The 18,857-nt window shown below is 43.1% G+C and overlaps 2 protein-coding genes across 5 annotated transcripts; one reads left to right on the plus strand and one right to left on the minus strand.

Annotated features, from left to right (window-relative positions):
- Positions 1–4,444: 4,444 nt before the first annotated feature.
- ccnj (cyclin J) lies at positions 4,445–9,132 on the minus strand. Of its 3 annotated transcripts, none has more exons than XM_084561490.1 (6): positions 8,834–9,132; positions 8,490–8,581; positions 7,705–7,915; positions 7,328–7,627; positions 5,754–5,913; positions 4,445–5,447 (listed from the first exon to the last, which is right to left on the minus strand). In XM_084561490.1, the coding sequence occupies exons 2-6, from the start codon at positions 8,556–8,558 to the stop codon at positions 5,078–5,080; spliced, it is 1,110 nt and encodes a 369-aa protein (XP_084417616.1). In that variant the 5' UTR covers positions 8,559–8,581; positions 8,834–9,132; the 3' UTR covers positions 4,445–5,077. The 3 variants fall into 3 exon arrangements, with proteins under 3 accessions (XP_084417616.1, XP_084417614.1, XP_084417615.1); XM_084561488.1 differs by having other exon boundaries at positions 8,698–9,132; XM_084561489.1 differs by lacking the exon at positions 8,834–9,132 and having other exon boundaries at positions 8,490–8,654.
- Positions 9,133–13,141: 4,009 nt separating this feature from the next.
- On the plus strand, positions 13,142–18,772 carry znf518a (zinc finger protein 518A). 2 transcript variants are annotated; one of them, XM_084561172.1, is made up of 3 exons: positions 13,142–13,475; positions 14,358–16,603; positions 16,747–18,772. In XM_084561172.1, exons 1-3 carry the CDS (start codon positions 13,420–13,422, stop codon positions 17,430–17,432), a joined length of 2,988 nt encoding a protein of 995 aa, XP_084417298.1. In that variant the 5' UTR covers positions 13,142–13,419; the 3' UTR covers positions 17,433–18,772. The 2 variants fall into 2 exon arrangements, with proteins under 2 accessions (XP_084417298.1, XP_084417297.1); XM_084561171.1 differs by lacking the exon at positions 13,142–13,475 and adding an exon at positions 13,741–14,079.
- The last annotated feature ends 85 nt before the right edge of the window (positions 18,773–18,857 follow it).

Below are 18,857 nucleotides of genomic sequence, written 5' to 3' on the forward strand. Positions count from 1 at the left end.
GTCATCCATCTTTGTACCACGTCCAACTTACGTGATGGAGGGAAAATGTCCTCATTCTGTGCAAAATTCTTTCCATTTAACTCAGGAGATCCCATGTCTCAATGAAGTGTCATTTTCTGTGTGATGTTCCAAGAGTCTGTTTTAGGCTACTGTCTTGTTCTGAATTGAAGTGGCGCTTTAAAGTTTTTCTGCATTTTTGCATAAAAATTACTCAAAGCATCGACAGATTTGCATCCAGGTCACGAGAGTAGACAGAGAGAACCCAAATCAAACAAATAAAACTGAAATATTATACTTGTGTATTTGTTTATTGAGCAATTAGCCCATAGCCAATAATGCACATCTGCTAGATGGAAACGAAAGTACACTTGTACGGTTAAATGAGTTTCAAATTTCAAGAACAAATAAGAGTCCATCTGTTCAGAAGGGTTTCCAATCAATGCAATAAGTTTTGCTGCATCTGGGCCAGGACGACTTGCCATCATTGAGGGGCCAATTAATTCTAAAATGTACCAGTGAATTAAAAAAAATGGACATGAGCTGAATATGAAGAGAAACTGAGTCATGAGGCATGAACGACGAGCACCAAGCACACAAGTCGTTCTACAAATATACGGTTAAAGAAGAACAAAATCAATATTTTGCTAATGGCCAAGTCAAAGTCCGGACCTTAATCTAATAGACATGCTGTGAAAGGACCTAAAGCAAGGAGTTCATGTGAGGAAACCTGCCAACATCTCAGAACTGAAGTTGTTCTGTTTTGAGGAATGGGCTAAAATTCCTCGGAGCCGCCGTAGATGACTGTTCAGCAGTTATTATTGCTGAAACAAGGATTCACAAACATTTTCAACTCACTTATATGAACAAATGATTACCTCTCTAGAATAAATAAACGCACAAATGTAATATTTCAGCTTAATTTGTTTAACTGGGTTCTCGTTTACTTTTAGGACTTTTCTGGGCGAAAATCAGCTGATGCTTTGAGGGCGCAAAAACTTTTAGGCGGCACTGTTATGTGTTCATTTCAAAACAAACGTAGGCACAGTTGCATGGTGAAATAATTTGTTACATCATGTTGAGTCCAGAGCTCCATTATGCAGGCAGTAGGGGTATTTTTATTTTACTGTAAAAGTTAATAAAAGTAAAAATATTCTTCTCTGATGTCATTTTTTTTTTCTCCTGGAGATTTTTTCACATTTCTAATTAATTAAACTTACTATTAATGATTCTAATGATTAAACTTACCACCAAAATCTACACTGAGAGGCGAGAGGTTGCTTGCAGAAATGTGGCGTTTGCAAGATGCACTGCAGAAAAAATCATCATCATATTATGTTCATGAAGCAAGAAACAAGAACTGTTGTGCTTTTATTGCTCCCTTTGTCAGACAGTTGAAACAGTATCCAGCAATGATCCAGCAAAAAAAAAAGAAAGCCTTGTGAGTGTTTTATATTTCTTTCTAAACAACGTCTGTAGGTTACTAAACTGTGAGCTGTAGGTGCAGCATACTGTAGGTGTGCCAGGGCTGAACCACCTATAGCTACGTGCCAGGCACACATGTACAGTACATCATGATTACTGAACAGACTGGTGAGTGGGCTTTTAAAAATAAAACATTTAAGCAACCACAGAAAAGTATGGGGAAGACATTTAACCTGCTTCTCTCACTGCGTTTCTCTTGAACCAGGTCTGGAAATTTAAAATTGTTCATATGGTTTTGACATTTCAGGTCTCAAGTCTCACTGAGAAGACACTGCTTCAACCCAGTCTGCCCGGGCTGACTTTACTTCTTCCATCCTCGTTTATTGTGGTTTTGATTGCTTCACCCCGACCGCGCACTAAACGCCTCCGTGGAGTCAAAAGCCGACTCACATAAGCTGTGTGAGTTAGTGTCGACTCGACTGTGCTATCTGAATCTGCAGAGATTAAGTGAATAAATGAGATACAGCTCGTTGGAGGGCTTCATAAATCTCATTTCCACCTACTGGTTTTGGAGAGCATATACGGTATATGCACAGACTGCGAGTGGGTGCAGCAAGTTATCTTCAGTCTGCTTCCTCCTCCACAGGAAGCCCTCCGCAGCGTATGACCTCGGATCGGAAATGCTATTTTAAGAGGTCCGCCACATCATGACATGCAGGAATCAGGAGTGCGTTATAGGTTTACTCGGCAGGGTTGTTACCGTCACAATTGACCGCATTGTTTTACAACAGGAACTCACTTTAAGTAGGGGCTCTTGAGACCTCTTATAGGGTTTTTCTATTAAAGAATAGATGTGTTTCCAGACTGAGAGATGAACAAACAAAATGCTGAAGAGGAGGGAAAATAAACTGAGAGTGGTTTTGTCTCCCAATCCAGAGATGTCTTCCTACTCTGTCAGTTAGAATAAGGACACGTGGGCCATAATACACAAGAATTAAACAACAATTAGCAAGCATCAACCAACTAGTCTCACTTTTTTTTTAGCTCCAAAGCCTAGAAAACAAAAATGATTGCTACAAAACCACAGAAATTACTTACTTTATTACTTATAATTCCTATTATTTTCTGTGTAGCCTTTCTTTATCACTTGGGCCTACTTTGGTGACATTTAAGAGACAATTTCCTGTTTTGCAAACACACACATACGTCCACTCCAGCGAATGAGGTGCTTAAAATTTTATAGTCAATCATTTTATAATGCACATAGATAGGGCATGTGAAGACAAGGAGATGAAAAGCACCAGCAGAAATGTGGCATACACTGCCCTCTGCAGACTGCTCATTGCCTAGTACCCTCATAAGTGTGTATGTGGTCTTCATTTGAGCTCGTCATCTCAACCCACCCCTATCTCCGATACCACCATGGTCAGTTTCAAGCAGCGAGGCAGATGGCTCCTCCGAAAATCATTACCAAATCCCTCGATGGGCACTCATCCAGGCCGTGCACTCTTTTGCATACATACATACTCTATATATGATTGTAAAGCACAAAAAGTCAAGTAAAAAAAAAAAAAAGGTTATATCTGATGGAGGAGAGAAATAAGACTGAATAAAATAATGCAGCAAATCAGAGACTGACCCTTATGTTTTTCATACATCCAAATTTACAATACAGCCGTTGTCATTTACATATTTTTCTGTTTCGTTCTGTTTGAAACCATATTTACATCTTTCAGCAAAATTACCATATACATAACCTAAGCACAGGAATGTGACTTTGGTTATATCCACATGTAAAATAATCACTCAGGGAGAAAGTTAGGAGAGACAGAATGCCCCTTATTCTCATTTTTCTCATGGTGCACAGCCACGGTGTAGGAAACCTCTAGCTAAGTTTTGTCTGAATAAGTTGCCCCTGGGACTGGGCCGTGACCATCTGAACCCTTTGATCCACCCACATTTGCTTTAACAAATGAGTTTGTATCCCAATGAATGTGTTAAAACATTCAAATGTCACATGTCCTATGAGGTTTTGCTGCCCTGACTAGCCAAAAGTACATCATACTACTACTACAATTAGTAGGGGTCAGGCTTGTTCCAGCTTCCATCAAGGATTGTAATAGCTATGTGGTGGGGGTGCATAGCCTGGTCTGGTCTAGGTGGGTGCTACATGGCTAAGTAACATCCCCATGAATGAATGCCAGGTCCAAAAGTTTCCCAGCAGAACACTGAATTGCTGAGAAGGTGCCCACATTTTTGACTTGTACTCTTCAGTGGTTGGTTATGGACTGCATGTTAGTGCGTTGTTGCGATCACCATAGACTAATAGGCAGTTTAGACTTCTGCATTAAGTTGACGCAGAAGCGACAGCTACAGCGACAGCGCAGACCCCTACGCAGACAGTGCATAGACCCTAGGGCCGTAACTGACGTGCACCTCCCCAGAAATGTAACTACACAGCGCGGCGACCCATCACCACAAGAGCTGTGATTGGTATACTTGGTAGTAGTGATGGAACATATCGAAGAAAGTAGATACAAACATGTGTGCAACTCGTGTTCGGTCAAAGTTTCAGTCGCTATTGTGGAAAGTGAACCAGGAAGTAGAAACAAAAATGAATCCGACTGGCAAAAAAAAAAAGACGCGCTAGCTTTTGGGTGGCGTTGTTACAGAGCGAGCCAGACTGACGAGCGTCAATGGCTCTCAAATTACTCATTCAAACAAAGTTCGTCACGCCCATGGGTTCATTCTCAGTGTACCGATATGTTATGTGAACTAATGTCTTGTTCTTAATAATTCATGAGTAACTGTGTGCATTCCACCCAGACCCTCCCACATCCTGCCACTGTGGCTCCTCTGGCCACACACACACACACAGCCTAAAATAAGTTTGGAGTAGTCTGCGAGTCGGTTGCAGCGGATGATTGAGACACCAAAATGTTGAAGTTTGCTCCACCACAGGGCACTCGATTGACCGCTCAATGGCGCAGTTGCATAGCAAAGAAATCCACTGCAATGGAAACACTGTTTAAAGGGTATTTTATTTAAAAGCGTCATTGCAGAACTGGACAGCACTGACTGAAATCAGAAGAGCATTGAGGAGTGTATTCTTCCCTTATTTCTATTCTTTTTTTTACATTTGTTCAAACTCTTCAGAAAAAAAAGACACCTACACAAACTTCTAACTCAACCATAAACCCACATAAATCCTCTTTTGTTACTGCCCTTTAACTCTTTAACTTAGCATAATAATACTTACAATGGCTATAGGCACAAGGTATGTGTGCGTATAACACGTCCGATATGCTTTGGCTTAAATAAATACTCTCGTCTGTAGCTAAATTATACAGTAACACTAGCAGATGCAGGTGCAAATTGTGCCTCTAAACAACTCACTACAACATTCATACCTCATATCTTGGAAAACAAAAAAAGTCCTCGTGCAGGCTCTACACAGAAAATTACAGCAGGGTAGGCATATTGCACATTGCGTACACCTTATGGTTCAAAGTGCTGCACCAGTCTCATCAAGTCTCTTTAAATTAAAAACAGTTTTTTTCCTTCAGTGTATTCTGTTCGGTTCAAGAGAAACAGATCACCGTATCTTATCTCTTCCTCCACAAAAAAAAAAAAAAGGCCAAATCTTGGAATTCCATCATCTTTCGAAGCACGGAGCAGCGCAGGGGTAATGCATGCTGACTTGGTAAGCCCTGTTTGGAATGCTAGACTTTGGATCCAGTGAGGCACTGATGGTTTGGGTGTTACCGTGCAGGGGACCGTTGGGCGCCTGCAGGCTGCCGGTGGAGTGGTTGAGGTAGGAGGCAGGTCTGTGGTTGGGGGCCAGGCCCGGCTGCGGAGCCTGCTGGGGATACTGCAAGCCGGGTCGGTGCAGGTACTGCGCCACAGTGGCTGTCTGGCCTGAACTGTGGTACACCGTCTGACCCTGCTGCTGCTGCTGCTGCTGCTGCTGTCCAGGCTGCTGGCACTTTTGCTTGTTGGCCTCTTTGACATCACTGTCATGTGCACTACGGGAAAAAGGGACAAAGAGTTGCACTGTTGATTAGTGAAAAGAGTCAGTGCTGCAAGATGAGCCCTGACGTGTTTCTGTTGTTACACGTGCCGTGTGAAATGTATAGGCTACTGTCTGCTTGCACTGCGCTGGAGATCCCATTGTCCTTGGTTAACGTGTGCCACTGGGAGCTGTCAGTATCTGTCTGAATCAGTCACCAAAATTAAACCCTGTACTTAACCGCCCCTTGTGATTAACTTCTATTAACTGTCATGAACAAGCATGCAAATGGGCGTCACCGGAATGACGGCGAGATACACACATGAGGAGCTTCTCTGCACACGAAACCAGGTTCTCCCACGTGTAGCCCGTGAGGCGCTGCAGTCGGGGTGGCCACGTAGGGGACAGGTGGAGGATGAGGCGCGAGGCGGCCACACAGGCGGCGGCCACCAGTGAGGGTGCATAGCACAAAAACACATGATCTGAGAGGAGGAGGAGGAAACAGGGGTCTCAGCAGTTAACATATACCTTTTTTGTGAAAAGAACACATACATTGTGCAGTAAAACTACAAAACCAAGCTAAAAACCAAGACATGCTTCAGTGAATGAACACCAGCTGTGTAGTTACTGCACTGTGGTTATAGCATTACTGCACAGGCTGCAGGAACTTTACTCTGCTTTGGTAATTATTTGGCTGTTGGCTGTGGAAAGACAATTCAATGGAGAGCTTAAAAAAACAGAGCTACAACCTAGAAAGCTAGCTGGTGAGATAGCTAACATTGGCAGCTGTTAGCTAAAATCCAGTTCACGCTCTCACTAGTCCACCTGTCATTTTTTTTTAAAACAAAAAATACAAATTTTCATGAACAGACATCTTAGTGATGCCGTTTCTTGCTCCACTCTGTTAAATGAGCCTCTAACTCAACCCAGCTATGTTTGTAACATCCTGCTATAGCTAGCTAGCCTAGCAAAGTAGTGTGGACTTCATGTGATTTAACAAGGCTAAGCTAACTTTAAATGTATTCAACTTAACATTCTTTTTTTTTATTTCAATATAAACAAAAGATCTGTGTTACATTTTATTGCCTTGAACTAATTAAATGAATAATTAAAGTAAAATCTAGCTAAGCTAGCTAAAAAGAACACATTTTACTGGTGGATGCAGCATTTCTTTATCTTCCAAAGGGAGTGTGTGCATTTTTGTAGATGCAGAAAATGAAAAAGACATAAACTAAGAGTAATATTTTTTTTTGTTATGAGGTTTGTCTGCCAGTCTTTAAATATGCTGTTTAATTTCACTGCAGTATGCAAGGAGACACTGAGGTGAACCATGTGTACACCTCATCAAATCTGAATTGATGTTGAACTTATTTCACTTTTGATTTTATCTGTGTGGCACTGAACCTTTCTCCAATGTTTTTTATTCATTTTTTTGAATCTCAGGGTCATCGGGTTATATTAGGTGCCTTCGGGACCTCAGGAACGTATCCATAGTTCCTGCAATTGTATGAGGAAGAATTGCATTTTTGTGCATCCACACTGCAGTCTGGCATTTCTTCAAACTCCACCTACAGGCTCTTTTGTAGCTCCTAATTCAGGGTAGGTTCACTCCTAATACAAATAGTGTGATGGTTGGTCCAGGCTTAAATGCATATTGACTGATTGAACACATGAAATGGCAACTAGTGTTTTAAAAAAAAACAAAAAAAAAAAAACAATGGTACAACGTTGAACAGTTAAATTCAGGGTTTTTCCAAATTTACAGCTTGTGCAGCATAGTTGTATGTCACACAGAGCTAGGGGATGCCACTGTACCAACCACATCAGCATCCATATTGGTGCATAAATGCGAGCAGAAAATGGGTAGTTATGGGTAAACAGTGTAAAACAATGTACCTTGCAGAGAAACCTCCAGGCAGTAATCAGCATACTTGGCCATGTATAGTTTAGTCTTCTCCAGGCACGTCATAGGCCAGCCATCATGCAGATCTCCTTCATGGACGGCAATAGACAGATAGTATTCTATGAAATGAGCAGCTGTGGGGAGGTACAGGTTCCACTGGAAAGTTTCTAACAGGAGCAGCTCCATGTGCAGCAGGCCCTGCTTGGTCAGGACCAGGTTCATGGAGCTCATGCAGCCCAGGCTGTTCAGGGTTTCCAGCTTTGGCACCCGGTCTTCCCTCTCCTCAAACTTACCTATAGAGACAAACAGATAGATAAGTCACATCGGTGCAGACCGACGAGCCAGATGTCGGAGAAGCCTCAACACTTACTGGCCAAAAGAAGACACGAGAGCGAGACCATGTGAAGCTGCTGCACCGTGACGTCATAGCGGTCCATGAAGAGGTCCAGCAGATAGACGGCCAGGTGTCTGGCCGCGGGACACAGCCGGAAGCGGTTGCTGACGATGGCTATGAGGTCGGCAAAGTATCTTCTCAAGTTGAGCTGAGGGGACTGGCCTTTGTAGGAAGGTAACTTGAGCTCCTGTTAAAGGCAACATATGTTAGCACTCATAATTGATATCTTGATTTTATTCTGCCATACAATCTAGAAAACAATGTTTATTCTGTTTCTATTTTATGTTATTTTGACACATATCTTTATTCTGTTATTTATTCTGTTTTTGTTTCTGTTGGCTCTGTGCACAAATGATTTAATTACTGCTAAAGATGCTGCATTGTTGCAGAGTATTTGACAATAAAGTATCTTGAATGAAAGCTAAAACACAGAAAACTGGACTCTTTCGCCGCCGCTCATCCAAGGTATTCCTTCAGGACACCATCCTAAAATGTGCTTGAAGTTAGAATTCAGAAAAGTTTGTTGTAAGTGGGATAATCATTCTCATTGTATTATATACTGTGTACTGAATAAATACAAAAAAAATAGGATAAAAAATAAGAGATCCAAAAGTTATGCATCTAATACCGACATCAAAAACTAATTGCGAGATGTTATGGACAAAAATGAGGCATGGCACTTAAAGGGAACATTACTCATTGTTGCTGGATCAGATCTATTTTAGCACCCACGCACAAGTAAGTGACTGTGCCCCACTCACTTTGTATCGCAGAGACTGGTATATATCTGCAGCAAGTTGTCCTTTCCACCATTGGTCCTCTAGCTCCATTTAACACAGTGCTTTGGAAACCTCTGAAAGGCAGAACACGGAGGGGGGGAAAGGCAATTAATCGACTTCTAAAGCTTGGGAGCTGAAGATGCTCTGCACATGGGGAAAAAAAAAAAAAGAAAAGTGTGACACTTCCAACCTCGCAACCCCACAGAGAGACAACTGTTCAGGAGCAGGAGAGGACACCGTTACCCACACGTCTTTTCTTCCACTGTGTAATTTCCAATCTGAGAATCTGAAAGCCGCTTGTGACGGATCGGGAAGCGGAGACTCACCCGATGAACACATGTAGTGAATGTTACGGGCAGATCCACTGAAGTAAACTTTCAATTCAAACGAGCCGGACACGCTCAGCTCGCACCCATTGTTGTAGTTCAGTGAGGCTCCACACGGCTCAGCTGCACGAGTTCAGCAAACGCGACTGGTGCGTTCAAGTGCTGCGCGAAAACTCGGCTTCTCGACTTCTTCCACTCTTACGCACAATGAGCTGAGATTAAGCCGAGAAGAGCGGTATTTAGGGGACTGGAAAGCAAGAAAACAAATAAATTATTATAATTATTGTTGTTGTTGTGACTTAGGCCTATTAATTTTCATCATGTTTTCATTTTAGCCCGTAGCCTGCCTGACAAAATATATTGACGATATGATTTTGCTAAAAATGTGTTGTTTGTGCAGAAAATAAATAAAAATGCACATTTGAATTTGTACTGTCACTACCAGAGGCAAGTGAGTGAGAAGTCTTGCGCTGTCACCTGAAAGCATCACTCTACTCTCCGGTCCAACATCCAATCACAGCACAGCCTGGATTTTGCCTAATATGGCCGATAGCCAATAAATGGGATTCCATGTTGGAGACTCACTTGTGTCTGTTATTATATTTAGTAGGTGAAAGGCACTTCACAGTTTGCTGTTGACCTTTTATGTACATTGTGCAGTGGAAGCTTCTGGTGGAAGACTGTATGTCCACATTTTTCAGATTTTTTCAGGAAATCAATAAAACTCACCTTGATGTATATAAATAGACTGACAGGTTGATATATAGATGGCTAGATAGACAGACAGATCAATGTAAAACTGCTTAACATACTGTAAATTGTGCTTAATTTGACCTCAAGGAATATGTTGACTGATTGCTGGCATTTTCTCAAGCCAGGTTGCACTGGAAAAGGTTAATTAATAGCCATATTTCTTTTGAAAACATACTCTCAGATTTATTATATTCAGCCTTAGTAGTGATCTACCCTGATCCCTACCTTTATAGACTTGATGATGATGGGAAACACTAAATATTGTGCTTTAAATGCAAGAAGGAGAGCAAATCTAGATTCTGAATGAGTGTAAGCATGCACATGTGTCACCCAGCACATTTACTCGCCTTGACTCATTTCCTGCCTCTGCTCCCAGGTCAGTCTGACCTTCCCCACTAGATGAATGACATTTTATTTGTATGTGGTTGAAGCTTTGCCTTCCATGCTGAAAAAATTATTTCAGTGAGTAATATTTTTCTGGGGAAACTTTGAGTAGGATGAAGCAACCCCAGTGATGCATCCGTGTCATTGTATTACACCTTAGGAGATTAGCAGAAAAACACATGTGGGTGATACTGAGAAAAACTGATTGTACTTTAAAAAATGTGTATAACATGTCATGAGCTACAGAGGAGTGCATTAAACCGACGGGATAAAACAAGATTTATAAAGCGCGTTAACTCTTCTGTTATCATGAAGCCAGTGTGATAAAAATGATCATACCCTGTCCTTATCTTACAACACTGTAAAGCTGTAAATGTAAAATAATCAACTGAGAATTTAACTCGGACACGGTTATTAAAAACTACAGTGACACTTAGACTTCATTCATTCATTTATTCCGGAGCCTATCCCAGCTGTCATCGGGCGAGAGACGGGGTACACCCTGGACAGGTCTCCAGTCTAGGGCTAACACAGAGAGACGGACAACCATTCACACTCACACCTACGGCCAATTTAGAATCACCAATGAAGCTAACGAGCATGTCTTTGGATGGTGGGACGAAGCCGGAGTACCTGGAGAGAACCCACGCAGACACAGGGAGAACATGCAAACTCCACACAGAAAGACCCCAGTAGGCCGATGCATTCAAACCCAGAAACTTCTTGCTGTGAGGCATCTGTGCTAACCACCACACCACTGTGCCGCCTCATTATAGACGTAGGAAAGGAAAAAGGTTTAAAATGTGCATTAACATTAATAACATGGAGTTATCTGTTAGATAGAAAGGTGAGTTGTTGAACAGCTGGACTGAGAACGGTATGAATGACGTCCTGTAGCGTTCACTGTGGGAGTGGAGCTGGATCAGTCTGTTGGAGAATGAGCTCCACTGCCCCTCTATAGTCCGCTGAAGTGGGTGTGACGGATTGTCCATGATGTAGAGCACTTTGTCCAGTGTCCTCCTGTCCCTCACTGACACAAATGTCTCCACCTCTCTGCCGATCACGTGTCCAGCCTTTTGGATCAATTTGTCAATCCAACTTATGTCCTTTTTGCTGGTGCTGCTCTCCCAACAGACCACAACAAAGTAGAGGGCATTCGCAAGAACAGACTGGTAGAAAGTGGTAAAAGACCTGAGCTTCCTCAGGAAGTAAAGTCTTCTCAGGTAATTCTTGTGCACAGCATCACTGTTCTCCCTCCAGTCCAGTCTGGTGTTCACATAGACTTCGAGGTACTTACAGTGGATAAGTAAGTGAGTAAATAACATTATTCATTCATTTTCTGTAACCGCTTGTCCTCTGGAGGGTTGCGGGGGAGCTGGTGCCTTTCCCAGCTGTCATTGGGCGAGAGGCGGGATACACCCTGTACAGGTCGCCAGTCTATCTAAGTAACATTATTTATTTTTTTATTTATGCAGCCTGTAGCATCGTGTAGAACCAATATAAATCTTACTAAAAAGGCACCGTAGCGATTTCATGTTGTGTTCACATAATAAAAGGAGCAGTCCAGAAAGTGTGGCAGCATGCAGGGGGTGAGCCTTAAGAGGATTGGTAATGCTATCCGCTCTGTGGTAGCTGCCGTCGAGGTGGTTGGTAGCCTCGCACTTAATCGACTGGAACTGTCTCCCAGAGGAAACAAATGGTGTCCTGGGTGGAGGGAGCTGGTGGACATCCTTTCAGTGCTTCTCTTTCACCCGGTGTCATGCAGTTCCTGTAGCTGGAGGGCAGCTGACTGCCACTGACATGCTCAGTAGTGTGAACAGACCACCGCCGGCTCTTTCTCAAGACACACGGATAGAAATACAACAGCAGAGGGTGTAAACAATCTTTAAGTTATTGATCTTACGTTTGATTTTGGGTAGGTAGAAGATGCACCGTAAGGGGGAGTTGTGGAGTATTGTCAATGTGCACTAGGGCCTACATAGGTTTTGTGGTGAGGTTATGGCCGTCATTGCAAAATACACTACCACATATCTGTTTACTTTGGAAATATTCTGTTCACAGGCGTGTTGTTGAAGCCAAATAAGCTGAATGACTCACCTGGTTTATTTGAACCATTGATTTTTTTTCTGATTGTGAGTCAGAATTTTCTCTGTAACACATCTACTCATCTTTACTTTCTTTTTGTTGTTTTGTTGACGGCACAAAGGTCTTATTGCCCATAACGTCAAAGGAATTACTCATACGGGAACGGGGAGCATGTGGTCATGCCTGACATACTGCAGGGCACAGTTAAAGCCAAAGTACCACATGCCATCACACCATCTTCTATTTACGTCAGTGAATGAAAAAATGGGATGATTATTTTTAACAACAGGAAGTCACATATTACTTAATACATTCACTTACATGTTTGTTTCCCTGCGTATTTATAGGGTAGCTGGTGTGAATTTGTCTGCAGCCTGTCATGTCAGTGCAATAAAGTGTGTCACATTTAGTTATTGAATGGCGAAGAGAGTCCCTTCACTGTGTGTTAGGTGCTGGACACACCCAAAGGACACCCAGCTTGTCTTTCCATGTGCAAAAATAAATAAATAAATAAATAAAATAAAAAACAGAAGTAACCCGTAGCCTCACATTGTCAGTGTTGTGCAAGGATTTACATTTACTACTGTAGCTTTCTTTGTGCTTTCTGCAGAATAACAGGAGTTTTAGAAAGCGAGCATAAAAAGAAAAAGAAAATAAATAACTATACTACTGTTTTGTTGCACGTTGAGATTCTTTACGTTTTGCATTTAATCAAATTCTGACTGAACAAATTTGAATTGAACACAAAGGCACATGATTGAATTTTTATTGTATGCTAAAAAGAATAAGAAAACTACACAAATTAATTACAAAAAGCACGCAATTCCTCACTAGCTTATAGTTCACAGACATACAGTGGCCTGTTAGGCAACATCTCCAGACCAGAGTCCATGTTATATCTGCGTGTTTTTAACAGCTACTCATCACAGCCCCTCGTATCTAGGACACATGCGGGGCAGAGGGGGCGACAAACTGCTTGCACGGCAGCTCATATTTGCATCGAATCATTTTGTGTTACCGTTACAGCTGACAATGACATTCATGAATATTTAAGTTGCGTTTGTTAACCGCCCCGGACCCCTCAGCAAAACCGACGGATGTAGTTAGTTAGCTGCCACCAGGCCATCATCATCATGTCAGTGCAGACAAACTTGAAATCTGGCTTTAATCATGTTAAAGTGGCTTTAATTTGATAATGCGGTCGTTTTTTAAATATTTACCCACATAACGGCTACATTAAGGCACTGTGAGAGGTTTTTATTTATTTTTATTTTTTTAACATGAAGCACCGTTGTGTCTGTTTGTGTAGCTCTAGGCCCGGGACAGGCTAAAGGCTAAAGGAGCTCAGAGGCTGTAATCCCCGGATGAAACCATCATGGCTGCCACTCGCTGAGCTGTCAAGCTCTCCACAAAAGAAAAGGTAAAAACCGAGACAACTACACATTCTTCCCCGGCTCGTATTATTTATTTAAAAAAGCCGGCGGCTCTTTTTTGCAGCGGTAACTCGATGCAAGGGTTTTCTTTGAGAAAAAACAACAACCGGGTGCGGTTTAACTTTGTTGTCCCCCCCCCCTCCTCCTCCTACTCCTCCTCAACCTCCTCTCCCTCCGCTTTGTATGCCTCAAGTTATTTCGTCTTTGTAAGCTCTGGTGCGTCACGTTAATTCAAATCACTCAACAGTTTTAACTGTTAGCTCGGCTGCTAAACAACAAGCGGCGTTTGCAAGCGAAACCAAATCGCCTCTGATGCTTATTCGCTTATGTAGTTTCATCGTAACTTCACTACCAAGGTTGCTCATTGCAGAAGCGAGCGCTATCACTTTGTTGTCAAGTCGAATTGCACAATGGCCGAGCGATGCAACCCATTAACGTGCAACCAAAAAAAAGTGTTAGCTCAGTCTTTGCCGGGTTTGGTGCATTAGTTGTGTTTTTCGGGGGAAGTTTAATTTTTTTTTTTCTCGCACCGCCCCCTATAGCGTGTTTATGTGTTTTTAACGCAGGGTGGGAAGTGAACGAATCGAGCAGGTAAGTGTGAGTGTCTGCATAAGTGATCATTGTTTTCTATCTGATCTGATTTTTATGTATTTATATCCACGCATTGGCAATTTGAACCAAAGCCAGCAACAGGTGAACTCCGAGCAAATCCAGAGCTGGACAGTGAATGCAGCTTCTCTTTATGGGCTCTCTGTAAAGTTATAAAACTGCATTTTTTTTGCGGCTTTAATATTTGCTGTCTGTTTTAACAGAAGCACTCTTGTTTTGTTGCATTAACCTTGACACTTTTCTTTCTTTGCGTTTTTCAGAAGCCCCCCGCCACCTCCCCCTCCAAACAAAAGCATGAATTCGGTGGATATTTGCGCAGCCAGCTCCGCGAGAGATAATAAACGGCGCGTCAACAAGAAGAATAGAGATTGGCACAAACGGCTCCACCTCAGGAAGACCGCCGTTCGGCCCCCAGCTATGCAAAGCGAAGATAAGCGCGGACCAAAGAAGATAGACGAGGAGTGGGAGCGGAGCACAGCGTGGCCTTCATCAAAGAAGAAGCCCCCCCGGGGGGCTCAACAAAGTCAAGGCAGGACAAATGACGGCGACGATACACTCAGGTTCACGTGCTCTCAATGCAAGGACAACTTGGAATATGTTCCCAAAGACTTAGAGAGACATTTTAAAGAGAAACACACAGGGATCCCGCCGGTGTTTTCCTGTCACTTGTGTACTTTTAGTACGCACGAGCTCTCCTACCTTCAGGTTCATCTATTAAGCCACAAGGACACTTTTTCTAGCTGCACCATTTGCAAGGACAACGTTCAACGCACATGGCCTGAGTTCCGTGCACACCTGACTAAGTATCACTGCTCAAATGGCAAATATTCTTGTGAAATGTGCCAGAAATTCTCCACAGGTGACGTGAGAGTGTTTCTGGAGCACGTGTGTGTGCACAACTCGGACCTGGAAGGAGCGGACGATGTCGATCTGTCGCTGCGCATAACGGACAAGAATCAGTTTGAACCCAAAACAGCGGCTCAAGGTTTACGTTGTCAACACTGTGGCTATGAAGCGTCTCATAAATGGCTGATTACCAAGCACATTAAAGCTGTCCACGTTTGCCAGAATGGGAACCAGAGCAGGAGGGGGAACAAGGTTCATTCCATAGCGATGAAACCAAATGACACAATCCCTAAAATGAAGCCCAGATTAACAAGAAGTGCAGTTAGAGAAATGTGCTGGCTGACGGAGGACTGCCTCTCTCTGCCAGGGAGGGAATTCCTAGATAAATACTGCCAACTGTCGGATCCACAAACAACACTAGAGGAGACTCAGCAGTTTTTGATGAAATCTGTCGCCGGGGAGACTGGTGACCAGAAATGGACCAAGGCTCTTAAAACTGTTTTGTCGAATGTCCCTCAAGATATGAATCTTCACCCGAGGTCGGAAAACGGCATCATGTCGGACTCGTCGGATCTCACTTTCCTTACAGTGAAGAACAAGATAACGGTAGCTCAGAACGGCGCCACTTACGCCAAAAGGTTAAAAATGATGCCGCCGTCGGATAAGGAAACAGTTTCTCCCGAAAGCGCCGCTGCAGATGCTCAGTGTGCGCTCGAGCAAAATGGATGTCAGTCAGATTTGAGCGATCCGAGGCCTTGTCCGCAGGGTGACGCCAAACTACTCAGCGACGTCTCGCTGTCGACCCAGAGCGAGCCGTCTGAGTGCGCTCAGATGCAAGAAAATCGAGAGAACCAGGAGTTAAAGACTGATCAGGAAGTAGAGGAACATAGTAAAAAGCTGGAGGGGCCCGTTCATGCTGATGGGCTTCTTATCTCCGATGATGTGAAGTTGACAAATGAGGTCGAGGAGCAGACGCCTGTTCGTAAAGCCCCGCCGAAAAAAAGGAGACGCGTTCGACGGCGGAAGAGAAAGAGCAAAGTTAAAAGAGCAGATACAACGTCACCAGGAGTGGCCTTGAAGTTAGTGTTGAAGAAGAATCCTGTGAAGGAGAAACAGTGGGTGTCGCAAAGCTCCTTGTCTCCATCAGGAAGTGGTGCTATAGATTGCCATCATGGACTGCCAGGCCCTCATACTGCAATGGAGGAGGTGGGACAGATTCACGAAAACGCGCAGGCAACGGCAGCGCACCAGCAGAACTGCACTCACGGTTCCAAGCCTGAGTCATACGAAGCCATAAGTTTAAAACCAGGGGAAGAGCTCACTCTGAGTTGCGGCGCAAAGCCAGCAGGAACTACAAATCAGACAGGAAATGTGCCCGACGTGCTCGAGGGCTTGCCGTCAGCTCGTCAAGAAGCGCACGATGACGCGGAGAAGTCGCCGCACTGCTTGGGAGCTGAAGTTGACAGGAGCAGATCAGCCGATCGCACGAGCCAGGCGAGTCCGAGGGCCGCATCGGTGACTGAGATGTGCCCCGAGAACAAAGAGCTCCGGACTTCACCCGGTGGCACCGGCTGCCATGCGAGTTCACCGGCTGATGGAGTGACTCCTCACAGCAGCATCAACACGTCCCCTGCTTCCCACCCTGTTATTACACCGCAGGGTAAGACGGCAAATTATAGTTTCTACCGAGGCAAAACGGTTAAAGATTTAGACTTGACGCACATTTGAAGTTTGAGTTTAAATGTTGCTTCCAAGAGCAAAGCATTTTGAAGTATTGAGTGTTTGTCCCTTTTTATCTTACAGGTAAGATAAACGCGGAAGATTCCAGCTTTTCTCTTCCTGCAGAGCAGAGCGCTGAGGGGATGAAAGACAGAGAAGTGCCCACAGATCTCCCAAGCAGCATCCACATGTCTGCTGATAAAGCCATCCAACAAGAGCCATCATCAGCACCTGGGCATCGGTGGTGGCCGATCCCAAAGAACCTGGAGAGGACCCTGAAGCTAGTAGCCATAAACCCCTATCAGCTGGTAAAGCGTCCAGTTGGAGACCAGCCTGTCGTGGTGCTAAATCATCCAGATGCAGACATCCCCGAGGTAACCAGGATCATGGAGATCGTCAAGAGGAACAAAGGCGAGGTGCAGAAGGTCGTACTGTCACGCAGGACTCTGACCGCCCTCTCTGCTTTGAGCGGCGGAGTCCCTAAGAGCGGCGACCCCACGGGCGACCGAGACGAACCCGCGCGGCGGCACGCTAAAAACTTCGTACAGGAGAGGTTCACTTTGAAGCTGAAGCTCCGCAGGCTGAGTAGGAAAAAGTACGAAATAGTGGGCGCAGTTTCGCCCAGCAGGGGTGCCCAGACGAAGTTTCGCTGCTGGTTTTGCGGCAGGGCCTTCACGAGCCAGGAAATGTGGATGGCCCATCGGCAGCGGCATCTGATAGAGTGGAATAAGCCAAACTGTGAAAACTTAAACGTCGCACACACTGGATGATGCAAATGAAAAAAAAAAAAGTAGTCTGGAAAAACTTTGCAATACGACAAAACAATAATGACAGTTGTTTTTTTTGTTTTTTGTTTTTAAAAGTCTTAATTATGACTGGTTGATTTTGAGAAGAGTCGAGTTATTCTCATGCTTCCTGGAAGGTTGACGTTCTCAGGGTAATTTGAACATTTACCTATTGTTTCTCTCCCGGTCTGAGTAGCTCGATTAAAAGAAAAAAAAAAAAGAAAAAACTCTCGGTAGGCTAGTAATTATTTGGAAATTAGTTCTTTATATTGTTTGTATTCTGTCAACGCAGTAGCTTTATTTAAGGTGATTTGAGTACACTGTCGTATGGAATCTTTTATAGAACACTGTAATATGTATATTTGCCATACCATCTGTTTTATGGATCAGTTTATGTACGGGTAGGCTATGCAGTGAGGTAGCTGTCATATTTATGTTTTTTGAATGGGACACAGAGACCCTGCAAGTTACTCAGATATACCAAAACTGTATATATATATATATATATATATAAAAAAGACAATAAGCTGTTTTATTCTACATTTATTTATGACTCTTAGGTTGTCTTAGGTATACGCTTCCTTTATCTTTTTTTTTTGGGCCTTTAAGAGAATCAGTGTACATTTTTCTTGTATAAAATCCAAATTATGTTCAAATATAGTGTTAACTGTAAGAGGTAGTATATTTTCATTCATTCAGTGGTTATCCCTGAATATGCGTATAATTTTTTATTTTTTTTTTAAAAAGCAATCTTGTGTTTTGTGAAGTCGGCGATAAAAAAAAAAAAAAAAAAATCATTTCTTCTGAAATCTCGATTTTTAAACTTCAAGAGGCCTGCATGATTTGCTCATGTGTTGTTCTTCCTGTGTGGGTTTCCTCTCTCTCTTGACTTGAAATGATGATAATCTTATCTTTTAATTGCACTATGAAAGGAAGATTTATGTATCCCGTTACCTCACCTTATCAGGCCTAAGCCTTTGACAATCTCAACCAGTGTCCTACTGTGGCTCGGCGATCCTTCAGCGTTCACGGAAAGGGAACTGTGGCTCAAAATGTGTGTGTGCGCGTGCGTCAGCGAAGAATCATCGGGTGGATGTCAAAATTGTGCACAAATCCCTGTTTTCCGCAGTGTTGATGATCCTTTTTGCAATTTAGATAATAAAAAAAGATTTATAATTGTACATAGTCCCACTAGAGGTACTGTAAAATATTACCTGAGAATTCTCACCAAGTGCCTAGGAGTTATTGTTATGCGACAAATAATGTGCATGAGTATGATAGCATTACCTGTTAAATGGAGAATAAATGAAAAGAGCGTGGCAGTTCATGGTGGCGTTTTGTTGTGACTGAAGACATGATTTACACAAGACGAGAGTTTTATTAATACAAAATATACAAGTTTTGCATTTT

This window comes from Chelon labrosus (assembly GCF_963514085.1).
Source record: "Chelon labrosus genome assembly, chromosome: 15".
NCBI lineage: Eukaryota > Metazoa > Chordata > Actinopteri > Mugiliformes > Mugilidae > Chelon > Chelon labrosus.